Genomic DNA, 12,306 nt, shown 5'->3' with positions numbered 1-12,306 from the left:
CCATCTTAGAATACAGTACTGAGATCAAGCTCAAGGCAACACCTAGCTTAGAATGTCACACTGAACTTTTAAAGAACTCTCTTACATAAGTGTTGAACAGGTTGACTGCCTACCTGCATGAAGGCAGTGATTGCTGAGCAATCTTGGGGTAGCAGTGTATCTACACCCTTAGCCAGAGCTTGAAGACCTCTCTTCACCATTTCACACACCTTCTGAAGCAACTCTGTACTTGAACTCTGCAAGCACACACAGAAACAAATACTGAACAATGCATTTCAGTTTGCAATATTTTTGAAAAACCTGAGACAGAATACTGCAAATTGATGACCATACATGAAAGTATCATTTGATGCAGATCAACCATTCACATACCTCAAGAGGAGAGAAAGAGCTTGGTTTCACACCATCAATGTCCGCTTCAGTAGACATAAGACATGAGAATAATCATATTGTTATAACTATGGTGTCTGGAAAACATTTTATGTATATTTTGAATAATGTGTAATGTGTGTGTGTGTATGTGTGTGAGAGACTGTGGTAGAAGTTTACCAGATACCAAATAACAAAGTGAAATTCTATTAAGATCAAGCACAAAGGTGTAGTGCCACAGTGTAGTGGTAAAACCTTATCCCTCACCTTGACATTGTGTTTGATTACTGAATTCAGCTGCACTCTCTAACAGTATGACCAATGTGTGGATCATCTCTGTCGTCATTATGCAGTCCACAGTTGCCAGGTCAGAGGCTAAAGCCACCTCACACAGCTTAGACAGACACCACAGCCACTGCAAATATGTTCAAAAATAATACCACACACAAACGAACAGAAATAAGTAGGATGCATGCATTAACATACTGTGAAAATTTTAAGTGAAGATAAGTTCCTGTATGTGTTTTATCCAGTCCAAATCAAAGTTACAGTTCAAACAGTCCTACACACCAAAAACTGCATTTAGAAGAAAGTTTATGCTCACAGTAGAAGAAAAAGTCAACCGTATCAGTAATGCTTAACATTTTAAACATGTACCTTGTTGTAATTGTCTACCTTCTCAAGGTAGTGTGTAAACTCTGGGTTTTGCAGCTTATCCCTCTGTATCACCACCTTCACTTTATCCCAGAGAAATAACACAATATCCAAAACCAGATCCCTGTCTGGCTGCACCGCCTACACAAACAAACACAAACAGTACATACATACACACACGAAGAAGTCCTCCTCTAAACTTATTTTAATCTGAACCCTAATCCTTGGCAGATCAACCCCAACACAAACATACACACAACATGGAAACTTACAGGAGCGCAGCCACAAACAGACTTGTGCAGGGTGTCTACCAGGCAAATGAACTCATCACTCATTGTGAATGAAGATATGTGTCTGTCTGTTGGAAACATCAAACACCAAACTCACATTAAAATTCAGACATGGCTAAAATCATTGTTGGATATTCTGTAATCAAGTGACCGAGGCCTATATACACCACAATTTCACTTCTACCATCAATCATGTTGTCATCTTTAGGACAGCTCCTTTGGGAAGACAGCAGCCTGTTGAAACTGTCAAGCAAAGCAAGCTCCATCTCTGCCTTCCTGAATGACTGACCTTCCATACCCTGACACAGAGAGACACAAAGAGACACTCACTCAAGATCATTCAGAAACATAACACACATTAAACTCACTATGAAAACACAAGAATACAAAAGTGAGAACTGATAGACCCTTTTCTGAAAAATGAGAATTGCAGTAGATGGCTTGTGTGTTACTCACAGACAAAACCTGTAGCATCTCTTTGGCCAGTTCAGTGAATGCATCTGACTGCTTGTACTGAAATAAGAGCTTTATGAACCTCACCGCAGACATGAAGGGTACTTTGTTTTCTCCTAGTAACACAATAGATCACATCATTGTCACACAATTTTTCCAAATCAGTGGGCAACACAAACACCTTGCACTGCACCATAAAGTGGTGTATATCAAGCTGATGATAATGTGAGAAAAAAGGACAAAGAAGACTTACCTGTAATGGCTAAATCCAATAGAGAGGATGATGGTGTTAGTGCACTAAGACCCATGCATGGGTGGTCATCACACCTTTGCTCACTAGTAGTTGTAAGTCCTTAACACACAGAAACAAAACACATTACATAAGCTCACTACTCAGTATATAAAGTGAGCATTCTATACCTTCATTACCCAGTTACATTTTAAGCATTCTGACGCATTTGCTGCACCTGGATGTTTGCTCCTAATTACACACTTACTGTATGTGTTTGTATTACTAACCAGATAATATACAGATGCCAGCAGACAGGAGTTCCAGGATCACTTCCTGCAGCTCTGGTTCATCTGGCATCCTCACTTGCAGTGGGTGTCTGTTGCTGTCCCAAAGTGCCTCTAAGATGCCCAAGAACTGTGCTGCACTGTTGTCAAACAGCCCCATTAGCATACGCTCTGTCGTAGTACGGGGCCACGGCACCTATAGCAGATACATGAAGGCATTCAATTTTAAATACTATAACAAGAACATTAGTCTACAACCTAAGCAAACAGCCTGCGCCTCAGTCCATTATAATAAATAGAGTAAAATGAGGCTTAAAATTAAGTAGGGAAAACTGCAATGTAAAATGTTTATTTAACATCTTGACAGCAGTTAGCATGTATTTGGATGGTCTACTATATTGAATATTAATATACACTTTGTGACAGCAGGCTTAAGTATTATATTTGACACTGAGAACTATCATAAAACATAAAAGTGGATCGTATTACATTAGGTATGTCTTTAAGGGTGCTTTTGGTTTTGACTCTGAACATGGGTTTGGGTCTCCTTCTGGCCTCATACACTGCCCGCTTGAACATCATGGCACCCAGCTGAAAAAAACAAAAAAAGATCTGAATCACTTTTAAATTGACAAACCAAAGAAGAGCACATCAATATTGTAAAGGCAAGTGTAATAAACTGTTAACTTGGGACTAGAAAGGCACAAGAAAATTCACACATTTTCAGAAGGAAGAAATCTGTATGTGACCACATTCATACATACAGAAGTGACTATTGAATTACTGACAATGCTATAGCCTTAAAAACCAAAAGACACTATTAATGCAGAGCTACTTAATGCTTATAAGGCATGAGATGAGAGAGAAGAAAAGTGGCTTCTCATGCCTGGGCAGTGTCCACTGTATTTCAAAATGTGCTTTCATTTATTATCATTATATGTGTAGTTTATATATGGAGATTGGCATTTGGTTTTATATTTACGCACACTATATGTTCCTTGCATCCTTTCTGAGAGGGAAACTCATTGTCAGTGAGAAATGTAAATGATCTGTGTAATATTTTATCACAGTAACAGTAGTAAGAGCGTATTTGATGAGAAGGGGCTCATGCCTTGATAGAGGCTTCTTTATAAGCTCTCTGAGTCTCTCTAGTGGCAGGAACTTCATTCTGCTCCTCCAGCTTTGCTAGCTCATTGATTTTTCCAAGGGCCCTCCTGGAAAATTCCTGAAAATATTTGGAAACACACAAACAACCCCACAAATGGAGAATAGGACTTTCAGAAAAAATCATAAATTCATTTCTACATGACTGCAATATTCATTCAACATTTCCATGCATAATAAATAAATGTAATTTTATTTTATTTTAACATTTAAAGCTAAACATGGGGAATCTATTATTTAACGTGTGTTTGAAACAGTAATATCTTGATACAGCAATACAGTATATTAACATCAAATCAAACATCAAATAATTTCATTATATAGTCCTTCTTAAATAGGACTATGTAATAAATCCAACATATTAACACCAGATAGACTGCTGGAAAGCTGGCTAACAGAAAACTGCAGAGAACTGGTGTCTTTTGGTATTAATAACTTATTATATCAGCCTGTGTGTAAATAGCCTGTTGACGTGTTTGTATGTGTCTGGATGCATATGACTTGAGTCTTTCACCTCCGCCTGCACTGCAGCCTGGTTGTCATAGTAACAGTGACAGACAGCACAATAGAGTGTGACAATCCATGGCAGATACTGCGCAGTCATCAGCGGGATGGACAACTCTAAACTGATGCTGGCCCACAGAAGATACTCCAGTGCCTGAATCGGAACACAAATTATGGCTCAAGGGTTATAAAGAGAGACAACCAACTATTGACAATTCATAACTCACAGTAATTTCTGCTTCATCATTCATGAAGTAAAAATACCACCCTGTTTTGGGAATTACATGTTGTCTTTCTTAATCCCAATACTTACACACCAGAACAAGGGTAAGGACACCAACCAATGTGCAGAAGAGAGTGAACCACTGAAAACTCACTTTTCAAAATTCAAATAGTTTTTCAGTCACAATTAACACAAACCACACATCCCATACTATTACTAACTCTCATCCATTTTACCTTCTAGAGTGTATCATAATATGGCTAAAACAAACTTTTGAAAAGACGCTTTGGAAGATGAATAGTCTGTGCACCAGTCTGTGTACCTGTGCACTACAATTCATGGCCATCAGGTAACGACAAATGGTGTAGATGTGTAATGAACCTGGAAAAGAGATGAGAAATAAAAAGAGAAAGATGCACAGTATTAGTACAGGACATGAATAGAGTTGAATTCACTTTAAACAATTGATGATTAATTGATGATGAACCATTGATAATACTTATATAATAGCTATGTAATTGTCATTAAATCTTGTTCTTGAGAGAGAAGTGCTAACATATGTCCAGGAATCGTAGGGAAGGTTAACCTGGTATTTTGACTACATCAGCTTTGTTCACATCGTTAATTTAGGGGATAAAATCCTTGCATCTGGAACCCTACACACCCTCTCTTTTGGACACATGTTCAAATTCTCTTCTCCTCCTGTCTCACACTTTGACAAAATATAGTTCTTCCTAAGTTTTCTGTCAGACAAAAGGCAAACGCTGGACAAAATTAAATAAGTTGTATTAATATACCATTATATATTTGCCAGCAGAGGTGCTCATGTTGCTGAAAAGCCTGCATCATGATCCTGATGAAGTTGAGCACACGCAGCAGTTTACAGAGTCCTTTCTGGCTGAGGACACTGTGCCTTTTCTCCAGCTCAAATATACTTAAAGCACAGCCCTGCATTGCACGGATCTACACACACACACACACACACACACACACACATGGAGACACACACACACACGGAGACACAATGTCTATACAGTAGATATTTCAAGGTTCAGGCAACATCTCAAAAATATGAAATGACCTTTCTTCACATGACAACATTTCTTATTACCATAAAACAACAAAATACAATAAGCATTTTCACTTAAGTCAGACTGTAAGTAGCCAAAGACACTACACACCAACTAGTGTAGTACAATGTACCTTCATGGCAAAGGTGTCTTCATCTTTATCAAAACCTTCAGGGAAGAAGGAGGTCATGAAGTGGTCTACATCTGTGATGTCAGTTATTTTCACTGAGCTGAACTGTAGTAGGTGAAGAGTGTACCCCTGCCAAAGAGCCACTTGGTACAACTACAGACAAAGAGGAGAGGGAAGAACGACTTAATGGCAACTATGAATGTGTGCATTAAATACCATGACCAATTCCTGCAGTCAGTTTTGCAGGAGTAGAAAACTAAACTGGCTAATTGTGGGACCAGCGCTCAGCTGCCACAGCAGTAATCTAATGATAAATTCTAAGGAGAACAAAGACGCAAGCAGAAGCAGACAGATTGTTAATGTAGAATAAACAACACAAACTTCATATGTCCAGCAACCAGTAGCACAACTTCTCCTTACCATCTTAAAGAGTGCTCAATCGCATTATGATATAAATTACGACGATTATTAACCTGAAGCATTTGGCATCAGCTTCACCTGACTAATATCCTAGTAAGGATACTATAGGATACTATACTGACCAGGGTTCCTTTCATCACCCTGATTATGTTGACTGATAAAATTATGAGGCAGGGACTGAATTAGTTTTTGATGAAATGCGGTTGGAAAAGCAATCAACTTCAGTTGTGGAAACTACATATTGGCAGGTATTATTGAGGCTATTGTGAATTACCTTTATTCCAAAGAGAAAATCTGCAATCTGCAACATACGCTCCTGGTACAACCTTGAGGGCAGTCGATGTTTATACTTTCTCCATATCTCCACTAGAATTTTAATCCTTCAAAAATGAAAATCAAATTAATACAGGTTAATGTTAAAATCTACACGGACAAAAGGACACTAAAATACAGCTGAAGTATGAAATACAAAATCTATTTCAAGGTTGGAGCACCTCTTCCATACACTGTGTATTTATACAGCACTCTGCCAAGCAGACAACAATCCCTCTTTGCAACCAACTCCACTGGTGATAATTCAGAAAACTAAATTTTAGAATTAAAGATTCTGCTTGTACATTTTGCCAAGATTTGGTTCATCTAATGGTTTGTAATGACTAGTGATTGATTCCACTGGGGTTAAGGATAAGGATGTGGGGCCCTGAATCGTCAAAATGACCCATAATTCAGGCACATGCTGTCAAAACTGAGGTCTGGCCCCTGTGACTGCTAGAAACGTCTTAACGTTAAAATATCGTTTAATAGTAGAGTTTTTTTCAGACTGCCAGTGACTTTAACGCTGACTAGTAGCTTTTAGAGGAATGAACTCCACACAGCTAGCGTTATTTAGCGTTAACTTTTCATGTCTTACCCTTTAGCATAAGAGCCGTTGTTGTCCTGACTTGTTGAAGAGACGACTCGTCTCATCAGTGCCGTGAACGAGTTAATGTCCCGTTCAAAAGCTGAAATAACTGGGTTTCTTTTATCAAGTTCCCCGTAATATGAAGCCGGTAAGTCCATTTCTGCGGTCACGAAGCTAATTTTAACCAACTCACATATTTCTGTTTGCTAATATGTCCGACAACAAACCGCCGTCACCATGGTAACGACGCCTGTTTAAAAACACAGCACAAAACACACACGACAGCTTCAAAATTCAACTTTTATAGCATGAGACAAAATGAAAGACCATACTTCCGAAACAAAAAAATAACATTCTTCCTGTAACAAATCAAACGTTTCTCACTTTTATACACTCAGAGGCTGGCGGCCAATGTGGGCAAACTGCAGATAGATACTGCTGCATATCAGTAAGTTCACTCACTTGTTGACTCTTGTAAGCTAATTGTTGTGCACCTCTTACACCATTCAGCCTTATCCTGTAATTGTTACATATTTGGCACACACTTACAAGGTAAGCTCATTTTCAGTCTTGCTTTTGCTTTTCTTGCTTTTCATCTTGAAGTACTATCCAAAGCCCAGTATCCCTACATCTACATGGGATGGTTCTCTGGCTCAGTATTGAAAAAGTAAAATGGTCTGTGTATGTCGACTAATGTACATCAAGGCACACTAACAATTGGTGATTGAGAAAAGAAGTGGAAGGCACTATAACGGATTGCAGTGGTTGCATGGTTGTTTTAAAGTTGCATAGAAGAAATTCAACTTGCTGTCCTACTCTGGAGACAGCACGGCTGAGAAGATGGAGCAGAGACTGAAAGAAATTAGTTTGGCACAACTGTTACACAGTTGGAAAGGACTTCATGTTTTTTATCTGAGCTCATAGCAAAATGATACATGCTTAGAGTGTCACCTAATGCTCTCCCATACAAACTCATCAATTCCCATTCAACCACACTTCCACTCCACTCACAAACCTAAAGCTTCTGGCACTCGAGGCACAGCAGGCTAATGCTCTGGCAGCTATTCCTCAAACAAACACGCACAAAATCACACACACACCAGACAGGGGTATTTCCTGGGGAATGAGTATGGGGGCATCAGCAGTACTCTGAGCCAGTGTCACCTCATGACCGGGAGAAGGGGGAGACAGAGACACAGAGTTACAGAGAGAAAAGGGAGAGAGAGACAACCAGTCACAGTCAGACAGATGAAACAATGAGGGCAATGGAGTGATAAACAGTTGACATCATTGTTCCAGAAAAATCAGCTTGCTGGCAGACTCACTATGCAAGTGTGCATGGGAGGTTATGGAGGGGAGGGGGATGCAGAGGACGTGAACAGAGAAAGAGCCCGGGTGGGATGGGAGGGAAAGGCCTATAAATGCTAAGGAGGAGAGCACAGCAGCACCCATCTCAAACCAACACTCATACTCCCTCATACCCATCATTTTTTTCATCTCTCCTGGAATCTCATCATGGATATCCCCATCCAGTATCCCTGGTACCGTCGGGCCTTCCCAAATCGGCTCTCGGACCTCTCCTTGGCAGAACCTCTCACTGACTGGCCCATGATCTGGCCCTTCTCCTGGTCCTTCCCCTGGATACGCCCTTCGTTCATGCGCTGGTTCAACTGGCCTGACAATGGACACGGTGAGGTAAAGTAAAATTCACCTCTTACCTGTGTAATTGTCTTATGTGAAATGACTGCTTTCTGAACACTTATTACCAACATCATTTCTAACGCTGCTTATCATAAAATCAGTGATAATAACTGATGTAATGTATTTTAAATGTGATGTGATGTGACAGACCATTGAACATAAATGTTTAATCTGTGAGATTTTTTAATAATTTTATATTACTTAGTCAAAATACCATTGAAGAATACCCTCTTCTTATAATTTAGAGGTATGAGTCTTGCACCGAGTTGACAATAACAAGCGACTGAGTTTTTATGCCCAGCTGACTCATTTCTCAGAACCACTTCTAACAGCTGCACTGTCTGTTTATAGATGCGCATGGAAAAGGATCGCTTTGTCATTTATCTGGATGTGAAGCACTTCTCCCCCGATGAGCTGTCTGTCAGTGTCAGTGACGAGTTCATCACAGTACATGCCAAACATGAAGACAGACAGGTTAGGGGGACTACAGAGGTCTGCAGAAATAGTCAAACAAAAATGTTTCGGTGACACTTTGCTGATACACTGACTAACTCTGTTTCCAGGATGACCACGGCTTTGTGTCAAGACAGTTTCTGAGGAAGTACAGGCTTCCTGCCGGTGTGTCAGGTGCTGATGTCACCTCCAACCTGTCATCTGATGGTGTGCTGACAATCATGGCACCTCGGTCCTCTCCCGGTCCGGAGCGCAGTATTCCCATTTCCTGTGAAGATGGAACACAGAAACAGAAAATGTAGAGTAGAGCCTGACACTCTTGACACTGTTTCATTACTAACCCCAAGTGCTGCCTGTTTTTATATCTAACCTGTCACAGCACACATAGAGGTGTATACATGCATAGATGTCTATAAGTGCAAGTGCCTAGTAAACCAGTATCTAACTCCTAACTCCCTATTATCCTGATGTCTCAGCAAGACAATGGTGCCTTAACACCAAAGACTAATATGTCGAGCCTGTGTAACAGAGTCTAATTGACAGGACAGTTACGTTTTTCATAGACAGTGGTGAGTTCCAAGATAACGAACTCCTGAGAGTTATTATTTCTATTTAAAACCTACAGAGTCACTCTTTAAACCATACCTGTGTGCCTTAAATATTCACACGACTGTGTAACTGACACATCAAGGGCATGTAATCATAGTTTGAAAGGCATTTCCAGTTTTCATCTGGCATTTGTTTTTCTAAGTTATACAACGCTACCAGTCTATACTGGTCCTGCACTTTAGTGACTAAATTATGAGCTTTTGTTACATTAAACCTAACTTAGTTTACAGCACATATTACTTTTACAGGGGAATGCTAAGAAGTCAATGTAAGGGAGTGGAAATGTAAAGACCTCCTCTCAAAATTGTCTACTGAAGATGGCAACAGACTGGAACTGTTAAACTTAATTGTATCTACATTACACTGTACCGTCAGAGTTGGTATTAGTGAGATGCCAACTGTGCTGTGGTCATTCTTTGAGAATAGTGTTGGTTTCTGTATGTGTGAGGAGGAAGGAGTTCTCTGGAGGCATATGCAGTAACTTTTAGTTTGTTCACGAAAAAAAAAAAACACCACAGGACTTGGGACCAGGTGTGTACTCTGTTGAGCGGAAGAAAAATGGTGAATGAGTGGGAGAGAAAGTAGTGGACAAGGGAGGAACTGATGTTTGGAGACAGACAGCTTTTATCACTGGGCTCCTTATCCACTGGGGAGCATGGCCTCTGAGCTGCTAAGGTAAATGGGTGTGTGTGTGTGTATGTGAGAGTGAGTGCATATGTGCTTGTAGATGCAAGAATTATAGCTCCATCTTCCCTTTATATTGGAAACAACTCTTTGGCATATTAACACACAAAACATCAAATAGAATAAATGTTGAAACTCAAAATCTATAGTGTCTTCTTTTTATGTCTGTAGTGTTTCTGTTGGTTTTTTTTTTTTTTTTTTTGAAGAACTACACATGACAACATACAGTACATCTGGGTAGAAGATGATGTATCAAGCTGCTTTATGCAACTTAAAACAATAACCATCACATGTTATGCATACAGGTTTTTATTTGTTTTTGTCAGGTCTAGACTTGCATTTTCTTTATTATTCTACTAGCAAACATACAAATACAGTAGTGTTAACAAAAACACTGTTGAATCATTGTTACATTTTAGCAGTTGATATTGGTTGCTGAACACATTTTTTTTCAATCAACAAGAAGAGTAGTTATTATAGTAATAACTGAATAAAAACTTGCACAATTCATATTTGTCTCTTTTTTAAAAACATATCATTCAATGCCCTTTAATGCCTGCAAAACAGACATAAACAGCACAAAGGAGTATTGCAGAGAATGTATCAGTTCTCAGTATCACTCAGTAAAACAGACAGAGGGAGCCAAATACAAGACTTTAAGCAGCAATGGTTCTTGTTTCAGCATTTGGAAATCATGATTGTGAAATCTGATTGCATTCTACAACCATTTGTTTCTATGTAGAGCTGTTGCTCATATCTCCCTAAATTGCAGATTATCAGCAGTGCAGATATACATGTATACTGTCAACAATGTGTGCTGAGATCATATGATACCAAAGTTATCTTGTAATGTAGTTCACAAGAAGGTTGTCCTCTTAGTTGGTAAAGGCATCATCAGTAACAGTAGAAGTCCCATTTCTGGGAAAAAAAAAGATAAGAGGTAGAATTAGGAGAAAGCATTGTAAAATACATACATGTAAGTGTGTGTGTGCGTGTTCACCTACAGTAGTTCTGACTTCAGTGCTGGCTGGCATGAGGGGATGTGTCTCCTCCACGACGCTGCTGGGGAAGTGGCCAACGCGGGCCTCCTGTTGTCCGTAATATGAGTCTTGTACCTGACAAAAGTTGTTGACAGAATCACTTTTGAGAGGTGATTGCATATAAATATGTCTTGTCTTCATGACCTTTTTAAGGTCACATTCTGCCTTATTATCTCATAAACATGTTTGTTTTACTCACACTGCCAGCCCAGAAGAGGTTCCCTCTGTCTTTTAGCATTGCATAGACATAGACGAGCTGCCCCTGTCTAATGGGGATGAACCTGCAGTCTCCAGGGTAGTAGTCCTGCACTGCACGAGCTATCAAGATAGGGTCTGAGAGGGAATAAAGGAGAGTGGTATAAGATGGGAAGGCATCATAGGGAAAGCTTTCGCAGTTTGTAAAATTTTTCATATTTTTATACAAATTTAAAAGGTCTGCATGATTTAAAATTTTAAAATTTACAAACATGATTACAACATAGTCAACTACTAAGCGCAGCAGTCACTAGCAGTTGAAGGACGTGGTAAGTTTGCTACTTACGGCTGCATTCGGAGTCAGCGCAGAGTTTCTTGTCAGCAAGTTTAGGCATCTGCCTTCCAGCTTCAGAGGTTGGCAGCAGAAGCCACACTGAAAGAGCGAGCCAGAGTTTGCATGGCATATCTGTATGTGAGCGCACCTACTAATCCAAAGCTCTTATTTTACGCTTGGTGAGCGTCTTGTGGGCTTTTCTCCCTTTTGTCTGTTTGTTGTCTCTGAAGAGGAAATGTACTGATAGCAGCCCCCTTCTCTACTCTCCCTACCCCCTACCTCATACATAAACACACAGAGGCGCACGCACACACACACACACACACACAGACCTCCTTTCAAAACCTTCATGCAGGTAAACAGGATGGGGACTGAGCAGGAGGAGGGTCAGATTAGACAGACTCTGGTTTGTCTCCTGCCCCCCCCCCCCCCCCCCCCCCCCCCGTCTGTCACCCAGTTTCACCTCCGCTTGAACAGCAGTGTCAGATTTTGCCACAACACATTCCTCTGAGTTAATATACTGTATGTTTTCCCTGCCTTATTCAGCCACTAGATGTCAGAGCAGTGACTCTCACTGCCAACACACCACTGCTCTG

General features: G+C 40.0%; 3 protein-coding genes across 9 annotated transcripts in view; 1 reads left to right on the top strand and 2 right to left on the bottom strand.

Moving 5' to 3' along the window:
- cfap54 (cilia and flagella associated protein 54) overlaps window positions 1-6,852 on the bottom strand; it is a 37,956-nt gene extending 31,104 nt beyond the window's left edge. For 4 of the 5 annotated variants that reach the window (XR_011684842.1, XM_071460108.1, XM_071460111.1 and 1 more), the window contains exons 1-17: window positions 6,704-6,852; window positions 6,068-6,173; window positions 5,377-5,526; window positions 4,971-5,136; window positions 4,496-4,554; window positions 3,961-4,104; window positions 3,394-3,507; window positions 2,772-2,873; window positions 2,286-2,478; window positions 2,020-2,118; window positions 1,770-1,882; window positions 1,498-1,612; window positions 1,296-1,381; window positions 1,027-1,164; window positions 637-784; window positions 373-416; window positions 114-236 (exon numbers count right to left, since the gene is read on the bottom strand). Coding sequence is in view for 4 of the 5 variants with exons in the window: in XM_071460108.1 (XP_071316209.1) it covers window positions 114-236; window positions 373-416; window positions 637-784; window positions 1,027-1,164; window positions 1,296-1,381; window positions 1,498-1,612; window positions 1,770-1,882; window positions 2,020-2,118; window positions 2,286-2,478; window positions 2,772-2,873; window positions 3,394-3,507; window positions 3,961-4,104; window positions 4,496-4,554; window positions 4,971-5,136; window positions 5,377-5,526; window positions 6,068-6,173; window positions 6,704-6,852 (2,049 nt within the window). In the remaining variant the exon portion in view is untranslated. The remainder of the gene's footprint in view (window positions 1-113; window positions 237-372; window positions 417-636; window positions 785-1,026; window positions 1,165-1,295; window positions 1,382-1,497; window positions 1,613-1,769; window positions 1,883-2,019; window positions 2,119-2,285; window positions 2,479-2,771; window positions 2,874-3,393; window positions 3,508-3,960; window positions 4,105-4,495; window positions 4,555-4,970; window positions 5,137-5,376; window positions 5,527-6,067; window positions 6,174-6,703) is intronic. The other variant, XM_071460110.1, reaches the window with a different exon arrangement.
- Window positions 6,704-10,651, top strand: cryabb (crystallin, alpha B, b). Of its 3 annotated transcripts, XM_071460142.1 has the most exons (5): window positions 6,704-6,842; window positions 7,093-7,142; window positions 8,228-8,389; window positions 8,747-8,869; window positions 8,959-10,651. In XM_071460142.1, the coding sequence occupies exons 3-5, from the start codon at window positions 8,303-8,305 to the stop codon at window positions 9,148-9,150; spliced, it is 402 nt and encodes a 133-aa protein (XP_071316243.1). In that variant the 5' UTR covers window positions 6,704-6,842; window positions 7,093-7,142; window positions 8,228-8,302; the 3' UTR covers window positions 9,151-10,651. The 3 variants fall into 3 exon arrangements, with proteins under 3 accessions (XP_071316243.1, XP_071316242.1, XP_071316241.1); XM_071460141.1 differs by lacking the exon at window positions 6,704-6,842 and having other exon boundaries at window positions 7,002-7,142; XM_071460140.1 differs by lacking the exons at window positions 6,704-6,842; window positions 7,093-7,142 and having other exon boundaries at window positions 7,690-8,389.
- mia (MIA SH3 domain containing) lies at window positions 10,435-12,110 on the bottom strand. Its single transcript, XM_071460143.1, has 4 exons — window positions 11,723-12,110; window positions 11,381-11,514; window positions 11,146-11,256; window positions 10,435-11,059 (listed from the first exon to the last, which is right to left on the bottom strand). Exons 1-4 carry the CDS (start codon window positions 11,838-11,840, stop codon window positions 11,036-11,038), a joined length of 387 nt encoding a protein of 128 aa, XP_071316244.1. The 5' UTR covers window positions 11,841-12,110; the 3' UTR covers window positions 10,435-11,035.
- Between the last annotated feature and the right edge of the window lie 196 nt (window positions 12,111-12,306).

Source organism: Trachinotus anak, unplaced genomic scaffold (assembly GCF_046630095.1).
Source record: "Trachinotus anak isolate AG129_WGS33_773 ecotype Australia unplaced genomic scaffold, CSIRO_AGI_Tana_v1 ptg000024l, whole genome shotgun sequence".
NCBI lineage: Eukaryota > Metazoa > Chordata > Actinopteri > Carangiformes > Carangidae > Trachinotus > Trachinotus anak.
Note: the sequence above shows the minus strand (reverse complement) of the source record. Positions and strands in the feature narration are given on the sequence as shown.

Bases quoted from the DNA above. Each gene is read 5' to 3' on its own strand.
- mia (XM_071460143.1), bottom strand. From the start codon at position 11,840: ATGCCATGCAAACTCTGGCTCGCTCTTTCAGTGTGGCTTCTGCTGCCA. The intron at 11,257-11,380 runs GTGAGTAAAACA...AACTTTTGTCAG, and splicing joins ACCTCTTCTGGGCTGGCAGT to GTACAAGACTCATATTACGG. The intron at 11,060-11,145 runs GTAGGTGAACAC...TTTTTTTCCCAG, and splicing joins GCACTGAAGTCAGAACTACT to AAATGGGACTTCTACTGTTA.
- cryabb (XM_071460140.1), top strand. From the start codon at position 8,210: ATGGATATCCCCATCCAGTATCCCTGGTACCGTCGGGCCTTCCCAAAT. The intron at 8,390-8,746 runs GTAAAGTAAAAT...GTCTGTTTATAG, and splicing joins CTGACAATGGACACGGTGAG to ATGCGCATGGAAAAGGATCG. The intron at 8,870-8,958 runs GTTAGGGGGACT...CTCTGTTTCCAG, and splicing joins CCAAACATGAAGACAGACAG to GATGACCACGGCTTTGTGTC.